The sequence below is a fragment of the Somniosus microcephalus genome, chromosome 11 (genome assembly GCF_052327205.1).
Source record: "Somniosus microcephalus isolate GS21.2 chromosome 11, FLI_Smic_1.0, whole genome shotgun sequence".
In the NCBI taxonomy this organism is placed as follows: Eukaryota; Metazoa; Chordata; class Chondrichthyes; order Squaliformes; family Somniosidae; genus Somniosus; species Somniosus microcephalus.
In genome coordinates, this window is record NC_140997.1 from 212,561,909 (window position 1) to 212,585,947 (window position 24,039).

The 24,039-nt window shown below is 45.7% G+C and overlaps 1 protein-coding gene across 2 annotated transcripts in view; it reads right to left on the reverse strand.

Moving 5' to 3' along the window:
* Positions 1-23,211, reverse strand: part of itih3a.1 (inter-alpha-trypsin inhibitor heavy chain 3a, tandem duplicate 1) — an 82,762-nt gene extending 59,551 nt beyond the window's left edge. The window contains exons 1-10 of one of the 2 annotated variants that reach the window (XM_086001860.1): positions 23,069-23,211; positions 22,919-22,975; positions 22,219-22,248; positions 21,712-21,878; positions 19,616-19,720; positions 9,162-9,324; positions 8,942-9,052; positions 8,722-8,850; positions 8,521-8,637; positions 3,743-3,911 (exon numbers count right to left, since the gene is read on the reverse strand). In XM_086001860.1, the coding sequence (XP_085857986.1) occupies positions 3,743-3,911; positions 8,521-8,637; positions 8,722-8,850; positions 8,942-9,052; positions 9,162-9,324; positions 19,616-19,720; positions 21,712-21,878; positions 22,219-22,248; positions 22,919-22,975; positions 23,069-23,158 (1,138 nt within the window). In that variant the 5' untranslated portion in view covers positions 23,159-23,211. The remainder of the gene's footprint in view (positions 1-3,742; positions 3,912-8,520; positions 8,638-8,721; positions 8,851-8,941; positions 9,053-9,161; positions 9,325-19,615; positions 19,721-21,711; positions 21,879-22,218; positions 22,249-22,918; positions 22,976-23,068) is intronic. The other variant, XM_086001861.1, reaches the window with a different exon arrangement.
* Between the last annotated feature and the right edge of the window lie 828 nt (positions 23,212-24,039).

Genomic DNA, 24,039 nt, shown 5'->3' on the forward strand with positions numbered 1-24,039 from the left:
ACACCATTCACATGCAGGAAGGTTGCAAACTCCTGTGATACAAACTGTGGACCGTTGTCACTTATGAGTTGTTCCGGTGAGCCATAACGGCTGAAAATCTCACCAAGTTTCTCAATTGTTTTCTCTGCCGTGGTAGACCTCATCACAGCGACCACCGGCCACTTGCTACGAGCATCTACAACCACCATAAACATCTTCTCTTCGAAAGGACCGGCGAAGTCCACATGTACTCGCTGCCACACTTCTGCAGGCCAATCCCAGGGGTGTAGGGTTGCCAGCTGTGGAACATTCCGGACCCTTTGACATGGGGAACATGTTTTGGCTTTCTCCTCAATATTCCCATCGAGACCTGGCCACCAGAAGTAGCTTCTTGCCATTTCCTTCATCCGAACCATCCCACTGTGGCCTGTACGAAGTTGTTGCAGTATAGGTTCCCTCAGAGGTGGCGGAATGATGACACAGCGTCCCCAAAGAAGACAACCTGCCTGGACGGAGAGCTCATTTCTTTTTGAAACATAAGGTTTCAAACGAGGAGAATCTCCTATAGCTCTCCCTCGAATGACATCGACCATTACCTCAGATGGGACTGGATCGTTGCGGGTGTACCTTCGCACCTGAACTGCAGTGACAGGTGCTCCCTCCACTTGTCTAAAGTAGAAAATGTCTATCTGACGAGGCTCTGGGGGAGTAACAGGCAAGGGTAGCCTCGAGAGACCGTCTGTGTTGCCGTGCAAGTCTGATTTGCGATATTTGATGTCGTATGCGTGTCCTGACAACAGTAAAGCCCACCTTTGCATCCTGCTTGCAGCGAGAGACGGAATTCCGGTGTGGGGCCCGAAAATTGAAGTCAATGGACGGTGGTCCGTCAGGAGTGTGAACCTTCTCCCAAACAGGTACTGATGAAATTTTCGAATTCCAAAAATGATTCCCAAGGCCTCGCGCTGGATCTGCGCATAGTTACTGTCGGCCTTGTTCAAGGCACGTGATGCGAAGGCGATAGGTTTCTCTTCACCCGAAGGCATGATGTGGGATATGACTGCTCCCACACCATATGGTGATGCATCACATGCTAGCTGCATGGGTAGCTTTGGGTTGAAGTGTGTCAGGACCTCCGATTTCAGCAATGCTTTCTTTGCTTGGGCGAAAGCTTCGTTGCACAGTTCAGTCCATTTCCATGTTTTGCCTTGACATAGCAACTGATGTAACGGCTTCAGCAATGTTGCTAAGTCTGGAATAAACTTCCCATAGTAGTTAAGTAGCCCCAGAAATGAACGTAACTGGCTCACATTCTGGGGTGCTGGGGCCTCCACGATCGCCTTGACCTTTGACGGCGCCTTATGCAGGCCAGTAGCGTCAATCACATGCCCCAGGTACTCAACTGAAGACTGAAAGAATTCACATTTGTCTTTACGAACTCTGAGTCCGTACTCTTTCAGTCGTTGTAGTGTCGCATCCAAGTTCAGAAGATCCTCCTCATTTGTCCCAGTGACAAGGATGTCGTCCAGGTAGCACTGGACTCCTGGCAGTCCACTCAAAATCTGATCCATTGCCCTTTGGAATAGAGCAGGGGCCGACGTAATTCCAAACGGAAGGCGGCAGTACCTGTATAGCCCCTTGTGTGTCACAATTGTCAGCAGCTCCTTTGATTTGTCATCGACATGCATTTGTAGATAAGCCTGGCATAAGTCTATTTTGCTGAACTTTTGCCCTCCGCCCAGGCCCGTAAAAAGATCCTCAGTGAGGGGAAGAGGGTACTGCTCCGCAGACAGCACCAGGTTAATAGTCACTTTAAAATCCCCGCAGATTCGAACAGATCCATCCTTTTTCAGGACAGGAACAATGGGTGTGGCCCATTTGCTCACGCTCACAGGCTCCAGGACTCCATTCTCGACTAAGGCCTCCAAGTTAGCCTCAACTTTTGGCCTAATTGCATAGGGTACAGGTCGGGCTTTGTGAAACTTCGGCTTGCTGTCGGGTTTAATGTCCAGTCTCACGCTGATCTTTTTCATGCTCCCAAGTTCCCCATTGAAGAGTTCTGCATGTTTGTTTAACACTGCAGTCAGACCTGACTCCTCTTTTGACATCATGCGGACTGCAGGCCAGTCCAGCATGATTTTCTCTAGCCACGCACTAGTTGCTTATATGTTTTAGTTCCTGTCTTATCTGGTTGCACGAGGCTGCGAAGTAAATTGAATGTCTTCGGCCCGATTACACTCAAAAAGGTAGGCACGACCTTTTCATTTGCCACCGCATTCGCCAGTACAAAATAGTCAAAACGTTCCGTATATGTGCTCCATTGCTCCACATTTTCATCAAAAACACCGATGTTTCCTAATATAGTAGCCATCTCACGTTTCAAATTAAAATTTCTGTTTACTCACTGCACCTGTCTCTGTTCCGAGTGTTTTGTAGTCGAAAACAAGAAAGTTCCCACAACACAGATTCATCCCATCCTCATCACCACTTGTTGTGTCGGTACCTTTCTACCTAGACACAATTTAGGACTCAGAACTCAGAGATTCAAACATGAAGTGCTTTATTGGAAGGAAAGGAAGTTCTGAAAAGTTCCGAACAAAGAGAGCTAAACTTAACCGAGAACACCCAACCATTTATCTGCTGTGACAGCGCCACCACAGGTGGGAGGAGAACACACAATACATAACAGCCACTAAGACACTCTATTCTATTTTGCAGAAGGTTGCGCACAACTTGCGACAGGAGCCTGCAATCGGAGAAGGCCGAGCCCGCTTGCTTATCCTCCACCCTGTGGAAGAAAATGTGCTGGCCATCACGGGCAGGGGGGAGAGTCATAAGAAAATGGCCATGATGAGGGGTGGTGTCGGAGGAGACATTATCCAGGTTTTTTTCACACCTTATCCACTTTTCCCCTTTTTACTTCCATCTCGCCATACACACTCTGCAGGACAAGCTGCAGCCACTTCTAACTCTGCTCGCCCTTCATACTTGCCCTTCAACCAACCCAACAAAAACAGATTGATTGGTCATTTATCTCATTGCTGTTGGTGGGACCTTGCTGTGCGCAAATTGTCTGCTGCATTTGCCTACATAACAACAGTGACTACGCTTCAAAAGTAATTTATTGGCTGACAAGTGCTTTGGGACATCCTGAGAATGTGAAAAGTGCTGTATAAAGTTTTTTTTTCTTTCCATTGTCATATATTGGTATTTTAAAAATAGAAATAATTAAAAGATTGGGGCTTGTTAATGATGGGTTACAGCAGGAATTTGTTTCTATGCAAAATATGTGGCTTTCTGTTGGCTGTTGAAGGTTGCTTTGATGATAGGCACCAAAATTCAAATCATGATCTGACTTTGATCAGGGCGTGGTCAACAGAATTAAAGCATTTATAGGGTCTGAAGTGACTGGTGATTGGGTAGCTGTGCAAATGGGGAAAAAATCAATCTTGCAAAAGTTTTCCATTACGATTATATACGCTCATCAAAACTGAAACCTATTTGGAGCTGATATAAAGAAAACTTTGATCACTAACTTGGGTTTGGCGGTTGGGGTGGGGGAGAATTTATTTCCATCCTTCATTGCTTGTTCTTTATCAATGATTTTACTTCAAAATAAAAGCTGTACAAAGTTTAAAAAAAGCATAATTCTCTTGTACAGAAAAAGCATAAATATTTTCCTATATTTATATTTCCCATTAACTGATTTTGAAAAGTATAGTACAATAAATTCTCATTTTTTACTGATAAAAACAGTAATCTTTACCTCCTCTAGCGTAAATGGTTTGCACAAATTTTTTAGCTTCAGCCACATTGTCCGGAGTTGCTTGGAATATGGAATTTCCCCATGTTTCAGAATTATGATCAAAGATAATAATTGCAAAATGATCCTTTGTGTCCATATCATCTAAAATTTTGATAAGAGCTTGCTTTGTCTGGAAGGGATGAAACATCAGTCAGCAACTATAACTTAAGAGCATGAACTTTCACAATCACATTAACTGTTGTGCACAACGGGCTTTGATGCCATTTTTCTCGACATGTTGCTGTGCCATGAAGATGGCCCCTATGAATCACAGACAAACACCCAATGAATGAGAGGGTGCACCGGCAACTATGACCAAATCATTTAAAATTGACTTGCACTCAAGTAGATTTAAGAAGCACACTGTGGGAACTGTAGAAATTGTTATTGTTAATTGCTCCTTAAATCAGAAGTAGCAATGTAGAATTTAACTCTGTGTTATAGCAACATTTGCAAGAGATTCATACTAAATCGATGATGCCATATTCATAAAATGAACAAAATGTTTGTCAGATGAAGGGTTACACCCAAAACATTAGCTTGTCTTTTTGTTTACAGATGCTGCGTATTTCCAGCATTTCTGCTTTGTTTCAAGAATGTTTGTCTGCATGTTGTGCAGGGGGGGCGGGGTGAGATAACCATCAAAATATAGCTTTGCTCCTAAGTGGCCGTCTCTTAATGTAGGGCCATCTGTACTTTGTGCCTCACATTTTTGCAGGCGTCTAGTGGCCAATTGTCCAATGGGGCTGATTATCTGTCCTATAAATTTATAAGCCAAATATTGCTTTATTAACAATATCACTTTAAGAACGTAGGAGTACAACATGTTGTAGTCTGTATTTAATCTAGTAAGACATCTGCATACACTCTTATTATGGCCTTTGTTAGATTAGAGTGAATAGCATCCATCATTTCCTATTGATCCATAGCGAGTGAAGTGGATTTTTAGAAATCATACTTAGTAGAAGCATAGCATTATGGGTAAGATTAAGTAGTCAAGACATTTCTGCCTGGCAACAACAGCCAAAAATAAAGAAGCTTTGCACACAGCTCAGCAGGTAACCACAAAAATGGACAAAGATAGGAAAAGCAGAAGGAGATGTACTGAGACTGAACCTAGCTTTGGGAGATTAGGGAAGTCACCAGGTGGGCAACTGATGGTTCAACCGCCACCTAGACTGTTAGGAGAATGTGGCAAGAAATAACTTGAATAACAAGTGACACGAAAACATGTGATGTCACGCAAAAGTATGAATCATTGTGGTTTGTAAGCTTAAATGCCGGAGACCGAAGACAATCAGGGAGACAGCCAGGAGCGAGCTGCGGGTCTCTAAGCTGTCTCCCTGATCAGCCCATAGGTACCTCCGCGGACTGTTTGAATAATTTTGTGTTTATAATAAACTGCTTGGCTATTCTACCATTTACAGACTAGTGTGCGGATTTAATTAATTTTATTTTGCACAACATTTGGCGTAGTCGGCAGGATACATCAGAACGTAGATGGACAATGGCCAAGAGGACACAAGAGGGTGAGTAGATTTGGAATACCACCTGGGAATTACACAAGGGTGAGTAGATTTGGAATACTACCCGGGAAATTGCGTAATTCAGGCGGTCTCTCGTCTGTCTGCGGAACGAGTATCCAAATCGTGACAAGTCTGTGAAACGGTAAAAGGACGGACGCGTTTGGACGTGTAGTGAGTATGATCTTAATGTAATAATACACGTAAGCATTAGTATTGGAAGGGACACTGCTGTTGCGATAAAAGACGGTCAGACTAAGAGATTAATTGTGCGAATTTTGACATTGAGTCTTTGTCAGGTATCGTGTAAATACCGGGTGATCGACACGGACAAGGGTGATTAACTATCTCAAACACCTAGCAGACTGAGCCGGAATTAAGAGGACGTAAGTCCCACGTGAAGGCCAGAAAGCAAGGATGTAGAGAACATACTTTAATCACAGGATCGTGAACCCGGGATTGGGATATTTAAGTGTTGGGGAGAGGCCGAACGGACATAACTCAAGTAGAAGTTGTGTGTAAAAACCGGGAAAGGTCAGACCACAAGATGGCGTTGGGGTAAGAATTAGACTAGGGTGCGGAAGACACCCTTACTAGATTCTATGCAGACGACCGGAATGGCTTAATTGACAAAATATTAAGAGACGGATGGGATCCAAGTCAGGACCCTGCCGTTCAAAAGACTTGGTGACAAAAAGAGAAAAATACACCCAAAAGGTCGGTGTAATAATAGTACGACAGCTTTTACAGTGTACCCTCAAACTGAAACCAAAAATAGAGGAACTACACACAGCCAGAGCAGAAATAAAAAATTGAGAGAAATTCAGGAGAGTCAGAACGAGAAGGTACTCTTTGGCCCCAATCATGTATACCTACCGCTCCACCACCTCCCCCGTATAATAAAACAGAGGATGGGGAGGATGATAACGATAGTGAAGGGGAAGAAGTCCTTGCCGCCGCACCTTTGACGGTGACACAAGGACCACAGGTAGGGGGATCAACAACGAGAGCACACCTAAGCAAAGTAATATTTTTGGAAGTGGCAGGGATTTTAACCCCTGCACAATTTTATGTTTGTCCCAACAATGAGGGTACAATATTGAGAATAGACATCCTCGGACAATTAGGGGCGTTAATAATTCAGGAAAGGCCATTAAAATAAGAATGGTTCATCAACCACGGCCGCGAGGGCCATGGGAGAATATCCAAATTGATTTTACGGGGCCACATTACCCACCACTAATGTTAAACTGACCAGCCTGTAGTTACTAGGATTGTCCTTACACCCTTTCATGAACAATGGTGTCACATTTGCCACTTTCCAATCCTCAGGCACCTCCCCCGCATCTAGGGAAGATTGGAAAATTATGGCAAGCCCTTCCGCTATCTCCTCCCCCAATTCCCTTAGCAACCTGGGATGCAAGCCATCTGTACCAGGCGACTCTAAGCATACCCAGCCTTTCTAGTACATCCTGTCTTATCAATATTCACCCCTTCCATTGCTTCTACCGTTTCCACTTCTACTGATATTCTGTCAACATCCACCTCCTTAGTAAACACCGATACAAAGTACTCATTGAGTATTCTAGCCTTGCCCTGTGCCTCTAAGCATATATCACCTTCTTTGTCTCTAATAGGCCCTACCCCACCTCTTCATCATCTTTTCTATCTCCCTCATCATCCAAGGAGCCCTTGCTTTGGTTCCCTTACCCTTCCCTCTTGTTGGAATGTACCTAGCCTGTACTTGGAACATCTCCTCCTTAAAGATCACCCATTGTTCCTTTACAGTTTTTCCTGTCAGTCTTTGGTTCCATTTTACCCTGGCTAGATCCTTTCACATCCCATTGAAGTTAGCCCTATTCCAGTTTAGAAGTTCCACTCTAGATTGTTTCTTACTCCTTCACAGACTTCACAGAAACCCCACAGTGCAGATAGAGGCCATTTCGGCCCATCGAGCCTGCACCGACACATATCCCACCCGATCCCCGTAACCCCTACACCAACACATACCCCACCCTATCCCTGTAACCCCACGTATTTAATCCCCCTAACACTAAGGGTCAATTAATCATAGCCAATCAACCTAACCCGCACATCTTTGGACTGTGGGAGGAAACCGGAGCACCCGGAGGAAACCCACGCAAACACGGGGAGAATGTGCAAACTCCACACAGACAGTCACCCGAGGCCAGATTCGAACCCGGGTCCCTGGCGTTGTGAGGCAACAGTGCTAACCACTATGCCACCGTGCTCCTCTCCATTGCTAATCTAAATCTTATGATACGATGATCACTCATACCCAAGTGTTCTCCCATAGACACTTGGTCGACCTGGCCCACCTCATGCCCCAGCCCCAGGTCCAGCAATGCCTCCTTCCTAGTTGGGCCAAGAACATATTGGCCAAGGAAATTCTCCTGAACACATTTCAGAAATTCCTCCCCCTCCTTTCCCTTTACCCTAGCATTATCCCAAACGATATTCAGGTAATTAAAGTCCCCCAATATCACCACTCTATAGCTCTTGCATATCTCTGTGATTTCCCTGCAGATTTGCTCCTCTACCTCCCTCTCACTATTTGGAGGCCTATAGAATACCCCCAATAGCGTGATCATACTGTTTTTGCTCCTCAACTCTAACCAAATGGATTCTGTCCTTGTCCCCTCAAGAACATTCTCCCTTTCCAACACTACAATGTCTTTCTTAATCAGCACTGCCACCACACCTCCCTTTTTTCCTTCCCTATCTTTTCTGAACACCTTGTACCCTTGAATATTAAGTGCCCAGTCCTCACCGTTTTTAAGCCACGCTTCCGTTATTGCCACAACATCATATTGCCACACAGCTAATTCTGCTTGTAGCTCACCAATCTTATTCACCACACTTTGTGCGATTACATACATGCATTCTAAACCCATTTTTGAATTTTTCGTAGTCTTTCTTAGTCTGCTCCCATCTAATATGGTACTACTACCACCTCTAGTACTACCTTCTCTAGTACTATCCAGCACACTCTTTTATGCACCTTATTCCTCTTTTCCACTCCTATATGCTGGTGCCCATCCCCATGAAAGCTTTTTTCTTCTTTCTCATATTTCTGGATGTGTGGATCAAGTCAGTCACTCTTTTGGGTGCAGTTTGTGTAAGGTCTGGGAAGAAAAGAGAGAGAAAAACAGAGGGATTCCCATCTTTCCCTACCGTAACAAAAAAAATTCTTACCTGGTACATTTTAGTCCCCGACATAGATCCGCTGTGGTCTATCACAAAGATGACGTTTTTAGGAATTCTGGGCAGATTAGCGGGTGCAAAATGATGTACAAAATATCCATTTACAATCTGAAAAAATATAAAATCAAAAATCATCAGAATAAATCATTAGAGTCATCAGAGGCTTGCATTTTAAGTATAATTTTCAGTTACCTGAACACTGCCAGCAGACAGGTCTCTATTGACATCATACTGTATGATGAAGTCTCCATCCAGAATTGTTTCATGACAATCAGGACACTTGCGCTGTTGCTCAAGCGTTGGTTTGAAGGTAACGTGCGCCTGAATGAAGCAGTGACTCAATGTTAATTTATCCGGTTATTGTTCCAGTAAAGCTTTTAATTAAACAAAAAATATGTACAAAGTCACATACCCTTGTTGCAGTCAGAGTCTTTTTCACAATTGAAGTCAGATTATTTATTAGAAACTTTGCATCAACATCCAGGAAGGCAATGCCTTGTGGTTCAAAAACATGTACATCAATCTGGAAACAGCAATTCAAAATGTAATAGAATTTAATCATCATCAACTGGGAAAATCAAACACAGCCAAAACTAAAATATATTAGTAATGTTGCTACTTTAGAAATATACCTGGAAATGATTGACAAGCTGCTTGGGTTTTACTCTGATGTTCATCTCATATTTCCCCAGGTTACGTTTTAATAATTCTTCATAGGTTAGTTCAAATGTGACTTTTTTGGTTGGTCCAATATTTATTGCCACTTTAAATTTCTCCATTTTTCTTCCGGATGCTCTTTGGAAATCAGAAAACAAAAAGCAGAGGTTAAAATGTTATTGTTACATACACACAAGATAATGGTCATCCTCATGATATACTGAGGAAATGTTCTCATTGTCTTCTTATCACGTGTCGCTGTCCAACTGTTCGATTTACATTATAATGACTAAGGCTGTTAATAAAGAATGTCAATACTTAGGGACAACAAAAGAAAGACTTGTGTTTATATAGCACCTTTCACGATCTCAGGACATCAGCCACTGAATGACTTTTGAAATGTAGGCCACGATTTTACCATCAGCGGCGGGTTGGAGTCGGATTGGAGTCGGGTTGGCTGTTCGGCGGGTTCCGGTCCCGCTGCTGGTTTCAGCCGCTCTGAATTACTATTTTCCCTTAGCTGGGTTTATTAAGCCCATCGTGCGCGTTGCCCGGCCCAATCAGTGAGTTCGGGTCTGCTGCTCGCCTCTGCTGACGTCTCCCATTCAGCTGCATTTAAGGGGCCCTTGCAGCCTTGTGGTTTTTCATTCATATTCTGATGCTTCTCAGTGTGGCAGATAGCAAGATGACTGCTTCAAGAGCAAAGGCCCCTCCAAGATCCGATGATGATTCCCTCCATGCTTTTGTGGAGGGGTTGAAAGGGCGCAAAGAGGTTCTGTTTCCCTCAAATGGACAGAGGAAGCCTCCTCAGCAAACCAAGGCAACCTGGCAGCAAATTGCTGAGGAGGTGAGCGCCAGGTCTTTGTGTTCACGCACCTGGGTTCAGTGCCGCAAAAGGTTCACCTGCTACACTCAGCAAAAGTGAGTATAACATCACACTTACCTTCAGTCTGCTCCCCAGCTCCTCTCATCACCAGCACTCTGCATTGTCAACCTACTCCTGCACATCCCAACTTACCTTACATCCCTTGCACCCTTAACCATCCCTCTCACTCTATGCACAGAATCACTTCACTATTCTACTGTGCACCCCTCACAGTCGCTCTCACTGTTATGCAATGACAACAACTAACAACGCACAGGGAGTGCCCTTGGTATTGGCACCTCACTCCATCTTTCTCTCCCTCTAAGCATCTATGCTATGGATTCTCTACACTCACTCCAACATTCTCACTCAAACTCCACTTGTGTCCCTCATTGCAGGAAAAGAGAGCCCACAATAAGAGGGAGAGGGGGAGGACAGGAAGAGGGCCACCTTCCATGGCGCACTTAGCCACCGCTGAGGAGGCTGCTAGCGAGATCGTCAGAGGTGCTGAGGAGCTGGAAGTGGGGGACGGTCAGACGGGCGCAGTACAGCAAGCTGGTGACAGAATAGATTTGCAACCCTCTCATTTAGATTGCATGAGTGACTGATATGGCATCTGATGTTCATACAGATTGAGTTCTGATAATCTGCACAATTGGATGTGCCTGCTACGTTAATATCACTTGTCGAACTCATGCCTTTACTCCCCCACAGGACCATTGAGAGACCCCCTCCTCACTGTCCAGGAGGAAGAGCCAGAAGACTCCTCAGAAGAAGCTGCAACCTCTGAGGGAGCAGTTTCAGCAGAATTGAGCGCACCCAGCACCAGCGCAGAGACGCACACCTTGGTGGGTCATTTGTGAGATATATTAGTGTTGTCACCTGGTGTATCACAGCTCCACCATCAGCAGATGGTGGAGACAGGGACAGCAGTGGAGAGTCCTCGTCGGAGGCCACAGGGCACTCCTAGCCCTGCTCAGCTGCATGTGGACCCTTTGCCTCTGGGGCCATCCAGAAAGAGAGCGGTGCTGGAACTTTAGGAACAAGTGCAGGAGTCTCTGACAGGGTTTGCAACCACTGTAACTGCAACTGTGCAGAGAATGGAGGAGTCCATCTCAAACATGCGCAATGCCGTGGTGCACTCAATGTCGAATGTAAGTGCCGCCATGGAAAGGATGGCAACCTCCATGGAGGACATAAATTGCCAGATGCAAATGAACATGGTGACTCTTCTAAATACATGGTCTGCTATGGAGGATAGATGGGCATCTATTGAGGAGAGGAACCAGAGGTACATGGACGTCCCTGTTATGAGGACTGTCAGTTCAGAGACGGGTCCTCATGGCCCCACTGATGTGCAGCAAGGTGCTCTCCAGCTACTTGCTAGCAGTGAAGTGCGGGCGACCCATGAGAAGGATGTTGGTGGTCAACAACAAACAAGTGTGGGCTCCTCTCCAAGCACTCACACTCCCATGCCACTGCGGAGCCCTCGGTCAGAGCCCCAGACTCCTCACCCAACTGAGATGGCCATCTCAGCCCCTGCACAGCCGCAGGAGGAGCAGACTGTTGCCGAGTCTTCCCAGGCTCCCAAACCCAGAGGACGCCCGCCAAAGGTGTCGAAGCAGGCGCAGCATGAAAGTGAGCAAGGTGCCTCAACAACTGCTGAAGCCACAGGGGAAGCACCACGTAGAAACACGCGTAAGAGAAAGTTAACACTTTGAAAAAGATGGCAAAAATTCAAACAGTTGGCCTATGTGTGCCCAGAAATGGAAGTGTCACAGTGAGGGGTCAGGGCGCCTTTCATCTGTAATGATGGTGGTGAGAGTGATAGGAACCCACAGTTTATTGTACAGATGCTGTATTAAGAAGGTCGGCCAGACACTCATTTCCATGTGCCAGCCACATGTGTTTGCTTCGTAAACTTACGCAAATCTGGCATAGATTAGTGCATCCCTTGCCTCACAGCCAGCAATATGCTCCCGTGCTGGTGGAACTGGCACATCCGCCTCCGCAAGGTCTTCCTCCTCCTCCTCAAAGGAGGAGGAGGTTGTGCACTGAGCCACTTGTTCCTCAGGCAGCAGTAAGCCACACTGCTGTGCAATGTTGTGCAGTGCACAGCAGACCACGATGATTCTGGAGACCCTGGCTGGTGAGTACTGCCGGGCTCCGCCAGATCTGTCGAGGCATCTGAATTGCATTTTGAGCAAGCCGATGGTTGTTCTATGATGCTTCTGGTGGAAATGTGGCTCACAATGTAGCGCTCCCAGCTTCATTTGATGGCCTCCTCATCGGTGTCATTAGCCACATCTTCAGGGGATAGCCCTTGTCTCCAAGTAGCCATCCAGAAAGTTGGGTTGGCAGATTGAACAGCTGAAGCACAGTAGACTGCCGCAGGATGAACGAGTCATGGCAACTGCCAGGGAACTTGCTGCAAACATGCATAATGTCCTTCCTAAGGTTACACACCAGCTGGACATTAAGGGAGTGGAAGCCCTTGTGGTTGACAAATACAACTGGGTTGTGATGGGGTGCCCTAATGGCCACACATGTGCAGACTATGATGCCCTGCACCCTTGGGAAGCCTGCCATATTTGCAAAGCCAACTGCACCCGTGGTTACACTTGTTTCATCCGTGGAGAAGTGGATGTAATTGTGCGACTTTGCAAAGAGGGCATCGGTAACCTGCGTGATGCAAGTGTGTGCAGCCGACTGGGAGATGCCGTTGATGTCTGCTGCTGATCCCTGGAAGGACCCTGAAGCAAAAAATTTGAGTGCGGTGGTGACTTTGATAGCCACTGGTAAGGAGTGTCCACCCGCTCCTCTGGGCTCCAGGTGTTGGTGCAGCATTGTGCAGATGTCAGCGACTACCTCTCGCGAAAGTCTCAGCCTCCTTTGGCACTGCTGCTCCCTCCCGTTCAGGAAGCTCATTCTCTGCCTGTAAACCCTGTGTTGGGGGTATCTCCTGTGGCGAGGTGCAGCCCTGCACTGACGCCCTCTGCCCTGTGCAGCATCAGGTGGCTGAGGAGAAGGTTGGCGCTCCAGTTGTTGCTGCCGCCGTTGTGCCTGGCTCTGCTGCTGCCGCGGCTGCTCTTCCTCCAATTCTGAGGACCAGGATGAGAGGATATAAATGGTCCCCATTCCACTGGTGTATATATCTCAGTTGAGGAATAGTAGTTATAAGCGCTCAGTCAATGTGGGCAGAGGGTTTTCTAAGGAAGGCACAGTGCATATGGATCTCAGCTTAAACACTTACAAGCTCAATAGACTTGAAAAATGTGTTCCAAAACCTCAAAACACAAAGTTCTGGCATCTGAAAGTCAGCCATGTTACAGGTCCACTTTTATGCTGCAGGAGCAGCTGTCAAGAATTCAGCGAGTTGCTGAACCCGGCACAATCAGCTGGCGTGTTTGTCGCACGACGTGCAACACGCTGAAAATGTAGTAAAATGGGAAGAGCCTGTTATAATGGGATTATGTAGGCAGTTAACAAGCTGTTAACTGCCTTAAGTGCCTCTCCCGCTGCTTGGTGTCGGGTCTGATTGGGACTCGCAGACCCGACACTTTGCAAAGTTGCGTGGAGACGGGATGGCGGCGGGCTCGCAACCCGCCGTCAATCATTTAGATTTTCACCCCTGACCCGCCACCTAACCCACCCTCTGAGCGCCGGCAAAATCCCGGCCGTAGTCACTGTTGTAATGAAGGGAAACGCAGCAGCCAATTTGCGCACAACAAGGTCCACAAACAGCAACAAAATAAATGACCAGATAATCTATTTTAGATGTTGTTTGAAGGAACTAACTCAAATGGATAGAAGAAAATAATTTCAAGGTATAATTTAATCTCAGTTTATAATGTCTGTATCACTCAGGTAGATCACAACCTTGTTGTCACTCCCCTCTATCCATTATTTTGTATGTTATCAGAGGTCAATAACAACAATTGCATCAAACATAAGAGTGGCATCAAATGGCACTAGTTTATTTATTGAAATATCTAAGCAGAAGACTTAATCTGAACTGTGGCATGAATTAATTATTTGATCTGTGTATTATTTGTATTACCAGCAGCATGGACATGTTGAGTATTTCTACGAATCTTGCATCTTGCATGCCAGAATGTCGAGAAATGGTGAGCAGGATGTCATGTCCCCGAATCAATATTTAAAGGAAGAGTCTTGTCTGTTTTAGATGGGTGCTTCCTATGAATGTTTTCCCCTTTCCTGGAAATGGGTGTGATGCACAAAGGGGCTGGAAATCTGGCATTACAGATCTCTGCCCATTTTCCAATTGGGTTCGCCCGAGTTCCACCTTTAGATTGGGTGGACGCAATCAGTAAACCTACGTTATCCAGCATGCATAATATACTTGGATTTGTCAGAAGCTATTTAATTAGGTGGAGTGATTCTGCGATCTTGCCCAACCAGCAGGGAATCTCTGTCTACAGGCAGCCAGTGTAGGAGATAGGGTTACAACTTTAAATACTGGCCTTGCCAGCAACGCCCACATCCCGTGACTAAATAACAAAAAACCAAGGGGGAGAAATTGAGTCGCACCCCTTTTGGGGCGCTAACTTCGCCGGGACACTACTTTTACCGTCCCTGAAAAATTAGCGACCCCGCGGCCGAAATTGAGTGGTAGCGCCCCAAGAGGAAAGCGGGGCGCAACTGGAAGCTCCCCGCCTCCCTCTTAGGGCGCTGTGAGGGAATATCACGGCGCTACGTGCCGCAGTGCCACGCACTGCAGCACATCGCGCCACGGTATTGCAGGTCTTCCTCCGCTTCTTAAAGGGGATGGGCCTTGCGCAGCGTGACCCGGGGCCCAGCTGGGCCACCAGGGATCGAAGTGCTGGCAAAAGAGCCCGGCACTCAAGAGAAGTACCGGGCTAATGGAGTGCAGCCGGCACTCCGCGGGGCGGGTGGGTCAGGAGGCCGGGGACAGGAGCAGAGGCAGGTGCTAGCAGGCGACCAGCAACAAAAATGGCCGCCCAGCACCTAGCCTATAAATAGCGCCACCCCGGACGCAGATAGGTCCCCCTGACCCCGTCGGACATAGCGTCCGGCGGTAAGTCAGGGAGCACTACCGAAGATCGCGGCCGGGGCGCGAGCAGGGCACTGCGCACGGCGATGACGTCATTGCTGGCAGTGCAGCGCCGTGGAGTGCTAACGGTTAGCGCTGCCACTAACCTCCCGCTTAATTTCACGGGAGGCGTTGGCAATGCCGCGCCTGGGCGCTAGTTGCTTTGTGCCCTGTTAGTGTCCTCTTAGGGCGATAACGGGAGGCGCAAATCAACCGAATTTTTCCCAACAGTTTAACACCAATTTCCAAAACTTCAATCCCGGAAGATTTTGGATAAGATAAGACTGCACGGAATTAATGAAACATTAGCCAAGTGGGTTGAAAACTGGCTTGGCAAGAGATGATGATAAATAGACAAGGGTCTGTCAATTGTGGGTGGAAGGAAGGGCACGGAGCACGTGAGTTTCTTGGCCAGAATTTTACATAGAAACATAGAAGATAGGAGCAGGAGTAGGCCATTCGGCCCCTCGAGCCTGCTCCGCCATTCAATACGATCATGGCTGATCATCCAAATTCAGTACCCGGTCCCTGCTTTCTCCCCATACCCCTTGATCCCTTTAGCCTTAAGAAATATATACAACTCCTTCTTGAATATATTTAATGAACTGGCCTCCACCGCCTTCTGTGGTAGAGAGTTCCACAGGTTCACCACTCTCTGGGTGAAGAAATTCCTCCTCATTTCTGTCCTAAATGGCCTACCCTTTATCCTTAGACTGTGTCCCCTGGTTCTGGACTCCCCGACCATCGGGAACATCTTTCCTGCATCTAGTCTGTCCATTCCTGTCAGAATTTTATAAGTTTCAATGAGATCACCTCTCATTCTTCTAAACTCCAGCGAGTACAAGTCCAATCAACCCAATCTCTCCTCATACGTCATTCCTGCCATCCCAGGTATCAGCCTGGTGAATCTTCGCTGAACTCCTTCCATGGCAAGAACATCCTTCCTCAGATAAGGCGACCAAAACTGCACACAATACTCAAGATGTGGTCTCACCAAGGCCCTGTACAACTGCAGCAAGACATCCTTGTTCCTGTACTCAGATCCTCTCGCTACGAAGGCCAACATACCATTTGCCTTCTTAACCGCCTGCTGCACCTGCATGCTTACCTTCAGCGACTGGTGCACAAGGACACTCAGGTCTCGTTGCACTTCCCCTTCTCCCAATCTATTGCCATTTAGATAATAATCTGCCTTCCTGTTTTTGCCACCAAAGTGGATACCCTCACATTTATCCATGTTATATTGCATCTGCCATGTTTCCGCCCAATTACCCAACATGTCCAAATCATCCTGGAGTTTCACGACATCCTCCTCACAGACAACACACCCACCCAGCTTTGTGTCGTCTGCAAATTTGGAGATATTACATCTAATTCCCTTGTCCAGATCATTTATATATATTGTGAATAGCTGGGGTCCAAGGACCGATCCCTGCGGTACCCCACTAGTCACTGCCTGCCATTCGGAAAAAGACCCGTTTATTCCAACTCTTTGCTTTCTGTCCGCCAACCAGTTTTCTATCCAAGTCAATACCTTGCCCCCAATCCCATGTGCCTTAACTTTACACGCTAATCTCTTATGCGGGACCTTATCGATAGCCTTTTGAAAATCCAAATACACCACATCCACTGGTTCTCCCTTATCTATTTTACCAGTTACATCCTCAAAAAATTCCAGTAGATTAGTCAAGCACGATTTACCTTTTGTAAATCCATGTTGACTTTGTCCGATCCTGTCACTGTTTTCTGGCATCCTTGCGGGTGCAGTTGGAGGCGGATCGGGTGGGAAGTTTGAAATAAGTTGGAGCAGGTCGGGAACCCGCCGTCATCCCGCCCTCCTGCGCCGTTCCCCCGGGTGCTTTTGCCCGCGCGACAGTGACCCGAAAGTCAGATGCCTGAGGTAATTTAACTCATTATGAGGTACTTGTCACGCCCCGAGGAGCCTTTTTAACCCTACTTTTCAAATAACTGTGGATGAGCGCAGGAATCACGCGGCTCAAGAACCACGTCTGTGAACCTGAGGCAGAAGTTGAGTGGCCACTGATCCAGCTCATTAGTGCACAGCATGAAAAGTACAATAAAAACTCTCACCTGACACCTGGTCACTTTCCTAAGGCAGACGCTGTTGCTGAGTGCACTTTCAGCACAGATTTAGCTTTCTAGAGGTTCCCAGCACCCCACAGCAACACCATAAAGCATCCCTACAATGACCAAGCCATTCCTTTCACACTGACCACCATTGCTGGAGGTAACATTATGCCTCACCATTCACTCCAACTCACTAAGCCAATTCCAATGTTGCACGCGGAGAGTGGTGAAAATAAATATTTTTATCTGTGACATCACAGTAACGGAAACTTTACACAAACATTTATTAAAATACCCAAGTGGCTACCCTTGTGCATCGAATTGTGTTTCACTCTTACCCGTGCTTCCACAAGGCGCTGTCCCTATGCCTTCAGCAGAGGTAAAGGCAGCCTGCTCAATTCCCTGCTGTGACTGCGTAGACATTTTTGGCGGACGTCCTCTGGGTTTTGGAGCCTGCGATGGCTCCGCAAAGCCTGTTCCTCCTGCAACTGTGCAGGGGCAGACTTGGCCATCACGATTTGAGGAGCCATCTGGGGCTCTGACTGTGGGGAGGGGGGGAGTAAAGGGGAAGAAGTGTGAGCACTTTGCAGGTGGCCATCCTATCCATGGAAGAACCTACAGTCACCATCGCCTGATGGTGCTCATGTTGGAGATGGACTCCTCCATTCTCTGCACATCTGCAGACATCGCGGTCGCTACACCTGTCAAAGCTTCCTGCACTTCTTGCTGCACCTCCAGGATCACCCTCTTTCTGGATGGCCCCCGGGGCTGAGCATCTGCATGCAGCTGGAGCTGGGAGTGTCCTGCGCTCTCTGGTGCAGAGTCTCCGCTGCTGTCCCTGTCGCCACCATCTGCTCTTGCACTTATGACTTGTGAGATGCCAGGTGTCCACACTACTCTATCTCGCGTGGGACCCACCGAGGTGTGCATATCTGCTGCGCTGGTGCTGGGTGTGCTTATGTCTGGTGCCGGTGCACCCTCAGAGGCTGGCGACTCCTCTGAGGAGTCGTCCTCCTCTTCCTCCTGGACAGTGGAGTGGGGGGAGCGGGAGTGGGGGGTGCGGCTCTTGATGGACCTGTGGGAGAGTAAAGAGATGAGTTAGATATGTCATATCAAGAATGGGTACAGATACCATTATGCACATGATGGACATTCACTGGCTGCTGACATCAGTCCCCATATGAATGATTGCTGTATGCCATGTGGCTGTATGAGGTGTAACTCTGTCACCAGGTCGCTGAGATTTTCTCCTCTGTCTGTCTCCCACCTCCAGCTGCTCTGTGACTCCGGACACTTCCAATGCAACCTCCTCTGCTGCTGTTAAGGTGGCGAAGGATGGAGGGTCACCTCCGGTTCTCTCCCTCTCCCTCTTATTATGATCTCTCTTTTCCTGCAAGCAGGGAAAGAAGAGAAGGTTGAGTGAGAGTAATGGAATGAGTGTAAGGAATGGATGGGTTACATCTTTAGAGGGTGACTATGATGCAGTGGGGTGGCAATGCTATGTGGCCGCCTTGTGTGTTGTTAGTTGTATGATTGCATTAGGATGAGGGTGAGTGTGAGGGGTGGTTAGTCAGATGGGGATGTGATAATGTAGTTAGAGAGAGAGGGATGGGTGGACATGCAAGGTATGTTGGTGTGAGTAAGGATATGCAGCAGCAGGGTTGGGAAGGCAGAGTGATGGGGATGTGATGAGAGGCACAGCAGAATGAAGTTGAGTGTGGCTTTGCACTCACCTTTCCTGAACTAATGAGATCATTGAAACACTTCCGGCACTGCACCCAAGCCCTCCTGACAACATCCCTGCTGGTGACCTCCTCTGCAATTTGGAGCCAGGCTCTTTTGGTCTCCTGGGGAGGTCTCTTCCGCCATCGGATGGGAAGAGGACCTCCCTGCGTGCTCGGACTTCCTCCACAAGCATATGGAGGGAGTCATCTGAGAATCTGGATGCAGCCCTCTGTCCCCGTGCAGTCTTGTCTGGCACTGTTTGGAACACTCCAATAGTGCAGTGTAGTGGTTGCACGGTCTTAGATGAACCTTCAAATGCAATGTGGCCATGGCTCCTTTAAATGTCCCAGCTGAAAAAGAGTCATCGATGACGTCATCAGACCCGCACCATTTAATAGGGCCGGGTAACGCGCAGGGCGGCCTCAATAGGCACCATTAATGGAAAGTCGATCTCCGCAGTGGGATGGAATGAAGAACGGGGTCGCGACCCTCCACAGCGACTGCCTGCACCTGACCTGCCCAGGTACAGGAAATTCTGGCCCATGTCTCTATTCTCATTTCTTTGTAGCTGATACATGGTCACTGTCCCAAGGAGTTTCACTCGTCAGATAATTTGGTGAATAAATGAATGAAGAAGAATGGAGGTCATCACTAAAATGGTATGAATTTGTTCTTACTTTACAAGCCCTGCAGTCTGTCCCCGTGAAACTGCTTGTTGGTACTGTCGCTGAGCAACTTCTTTCTCTTTCACAGCTCCCACGTGCGTCACTCCATCTAGAGTCCTACAGAGGGAGAAACCACATGAATGTTATAGCAGGAACCTGATTCATTCGTCTCCTCATCTCATACATCTTCCACTGGTCTCTTCTTACATTTTCTTCATTTTCAAAAACATTTTTTTTGCACAAAACACAAATAAGATTTGTAATAATCACATTTGGCATAGCTATTAGTTAGTAGGATATCTGTTGAATAAGTATTTAATCCTGTCACAAATGGAAGCCGTGGATAGAGGAGAGTGAGCTATTCTGTATAATCATGAATTCAAATACTCAATTCATATTAACATAGGCATCTTGCTGAATCTCCTCATCTTAGTTTTTAGAAGCTAATTAACAGATTTAACCCACTTTTCTTAATTCCATTCATACTATACAGGGAGAATGATATGCACCAATTTAATATGCTTCTAATTATTAATTACCGTGCTATATTTTAACTCATTCATGCACCTAGCAGGATGATCTTGAAAAGACTGAGTGGGCACCATGGATGCAGAAAAATTAGTGAAGGGTTGTCTTGGAAACAGAGTTGAGGACATTTCTGAGAGAGAGACTAGGAGGACGATGTCAGGCACTGGACAGGAGAAACTTGGAAGCAAGGAGCAAGGAGGAGACATTTCACAAACAGAGAGGTGTCAATCCCAGAGTTATAGAGGTTGCAGGTTCCACGTGGACTTTGAGGTTGCAACATCGTTCAAAATAGTTTTATGCAAATCGGGGTCCTATTGACGCAATAGGACCCCAATTTGCATAACTTCATGAGGCTCCTGCTTGCTTTAAAAGGCAGGTGCCTCAGCCGCCTGAAGAACTTTGCAGGTTAAGATCAAAGGGGGCGAGAAAGGGGCCATTTCCGAGTAGGAACAAACCTGCTCAGTTTTAACTGCCCATCCACTCGGTTTCTGCCGGGTGGGTAGGGTAAAAATTAACCCCTAAATAAGTTGGGTAGAGTCCGTGACAGCGCAAATTGGACATGGTCAGTGAATGGGCTTGGTGGGTCAAATGACCTCTTCTCATTCCACATTTTGCGTCCTAACATTTTGTGAATTTTTTTTCATTTCAACTGGCACATGACCTTGGACCTGGAATGTTAAGATAGCAGCAAAGGTCCTGGATATTGCTGATTATATTAGTGCTGGGCCCCAAGACTCTACTGCTTATACTGCTGCAGGATCTAGAGTTTTAAACTGTTTTTCTCATTATCAGCTTATAGCTCTGTAAACTATATATTATAACAAGACTGCACAGTGAAACAGCGGTCGACTGCCTCTGTATTATTGTGCAACCCATTGCATTGATCCATTGGCCCCTGGGCTACAAAGCCCCAATGTATCACCCTCTCACAGAATCTCTGTCCTTTCTATTTCTATTTCTTATGCTGCTTAGTTCCCCTGTTTCAATTTAACAGAACTGACAGTTTATTCTCAGCGTTGTCCCCTCATTAATGGATAAATTCTAAATCCACCAATAAGGAAGCAACACTGAGAACAGACCTTCACAAACCACAGTCTCCCGAATTCAAACAGGCAAACCCAGTGACCTAAAAAATATATAATCTGAGATACAAACGGCGTGGAAAATTCAAAATAGTCCCACTGAATTCTAAACAGTTTACTGTTAGTAGACTTGGGGAGTGCTCTTAGGTGTATTTAATTACACAAAATTAAATTTTAATTCGGCAGAAATGGCCAGTCAGTAGCAATAGCTTTGCAACAAGCAAAACTGACAATGAAAGTTATATTTTTACTGATGACTATAGGCCTCTAAGGTGCATAAATAAGCCAAGCATCATGACAAAACATTCAGACATGCTGAAATTTGTACCAGCAAAATGAATTTGTTGAGCTAGAAACATGCAGTTTTTTTTATCTTCGGTTTTATATGCAGTATATATAATACATTCACACTATATATAAAATGTTCACACAGTAAATATAAAAGAGCCCTTTCATGCGAATTAGTTAATTTGACTGAATAATGTAACTGATACACACATGCTGAAGTTGGTAATGAAGGCTGTTTTGGGCAGTTCCACGTCGAAGATGGCTTCCCTCGACTCATTTGCTCGATTTACCACTCGGCTGATTATCACATTGTGAGCAAATCGAGAGGTAACTTTGCAATCAATCTTCATACTGTAGATTTCCAGCTCCCTCACATGCTGAAGGGAATTAAGGGGTAACATTTCAATGAGAAGTGACTGAAGCAAGAAACTAGAATAACTAGAAAGATCAGACTTAAATTACATTAGTGCTGTGTGTTGTTCTACTGGAACATTAGCGATAAAGTGCGTCCAATATTTTTACTAGAAATGGTCACAGTGTACGAATGGTACTCTGAAGGACATTTTACAAAATCACACCCCCAATAAATCATCAAAACAAAGCCAATCAAACGATTGTTCAGAGAAGAGAATTTAACAGAACTAATAAAAATCACCCAGCATATTGAAAAACAGAAATTGTTACTGAAATAAATAGTATCGGAAAAATCAAACCTACTTTTGTGCCATGTCCCTCGGTGCTTCTTTTCTGTTGCCATCCAAGAAAAGGACCAACACATCAATGTTACAAAATGCATTCATTGTAGTTGAAGTACTGTACAAAATAACTGAGATTTATGTACAAAATAAACCCAGTGATACTGTGTTATTTAGTATAATTGATAATAGAATTACATATTGCTAAACTTACAGGAACGACATCATAATAATCGATCCTTTAGTGCAAAGGTTGCCCTTAGTTTGTGGCCACATTGACAGCTACGGCCAACCAAGAGTAGACGCAAAACAAAATAAAACTCACACTGAATTGAAGCAGTACACACCGTTAAAGCAAATTAGATGCTAGACAGTGATTAATAGACTGTAACCTAACCTGAGGGTTCAATGAGGATTCGTAAAATTGCCCTTGATTTTCTCTCACTCAGGATTTAATTTGGAAAAGTTACCTGGTTGTTGCATTGAATCATTCTTATTGCATTAGTGGGTAGGTTAGAAAATATTTACAGTTCTAGTGTGTGAGACTTGTAAATCACGACTGGTGAGGTCAACGTGTGGTATGATTGGAATTGCAAAAAGCTCAGACGTGAAACTTATAATCAACAGTTAATCCTTTTATATTTTACTTGAGATAGCATTTCGCAATGATTAAATGAAGCCCAGTAATTTTACATGTACGGATTGGATTAACTGCTGAATACCTTCAGTGTTCGTCCGCCCACGTTCAGACCATTTGACAAAGGGTTCGCATTATCAATCTGCTCAAATTAAAAAATAAAAAAGTTTAAACAGTGATTCTAGTCAATTAACAAAGTTATTATAAATATTTGGCAGTATAAATCGTACATTACCTTATGATGCTCTGATTCCGTTATTATGAAATCAGAGGATATTAACGCTGGAATAGAAATTAGTAAAAGATAGGACAGCATTCTCTTCATCTTGAACAATGCTGTGCTGTCAAACGAGCAACAAGAAACTAGGCTTTATTCTGAGCTCTGTTAATAAACAACAGTGGTGCTGACCCAACTCCTACAATTGCCAACAAGTGTTGACCCAACAGAGAATGTAATGTGAACAAGTGTTGACCCAACAGAGAATGTAATGTGAACAATCAGCATATTTAAAGCAAACAAAAATGTTTTTCAGCAAATTGTGCAATCTGAAGAGTCAGGTCCAAAGAGTGGTCCTTATATGGAGCTCAACACTGAAATATAAATGAATTAATTATTGTAGTCACTGGGCCCATAACTTCACTGGCCATGGAAGGGGCCTGGTGTAGTTGTGGAGGCTGACTGAGCAGAGATGTACCAGCCTCCACAAGGACATACATGGACCCCATCAATGGGCACATCCAGGCCAGGCTCAGAGAGCAGGCCTAATGAGTTTCAAAATACAGATTGACCCACTTAATCAGGGAGTCAGGGGGAGAGGGGCAGGAGCTGGAGCTGGAGTTTCCAACAGGTACTGGCATGCGCCCAAATTGTACTTATTTAAAGACGGACATCAACAGCTTCAGCCTTTGCCACCTGCTCAGAAAATCAGGTTAACTTGGAAGATGGCAGGATATTGGCGGGTAAGTCATCCGGTCAGTTTTAACTGCTTACCAGCTATTGGTTTAACGTTATCTGATTGAACATTATATAGAGCTAACCTGTTTATAAAGTCAGTAAGAATGACAGAAGAAAAATGTTCAGTAGCACAGGGAGCTGATATAACACTTTACAACTTCTTAAAGAACTCCCTTCATACCTTGAAAGAGAATGAGAGAGAGACAGAGAACAAGTGAGTGAACTTGAGCAAGTGAGAGAACGAGAGGAAA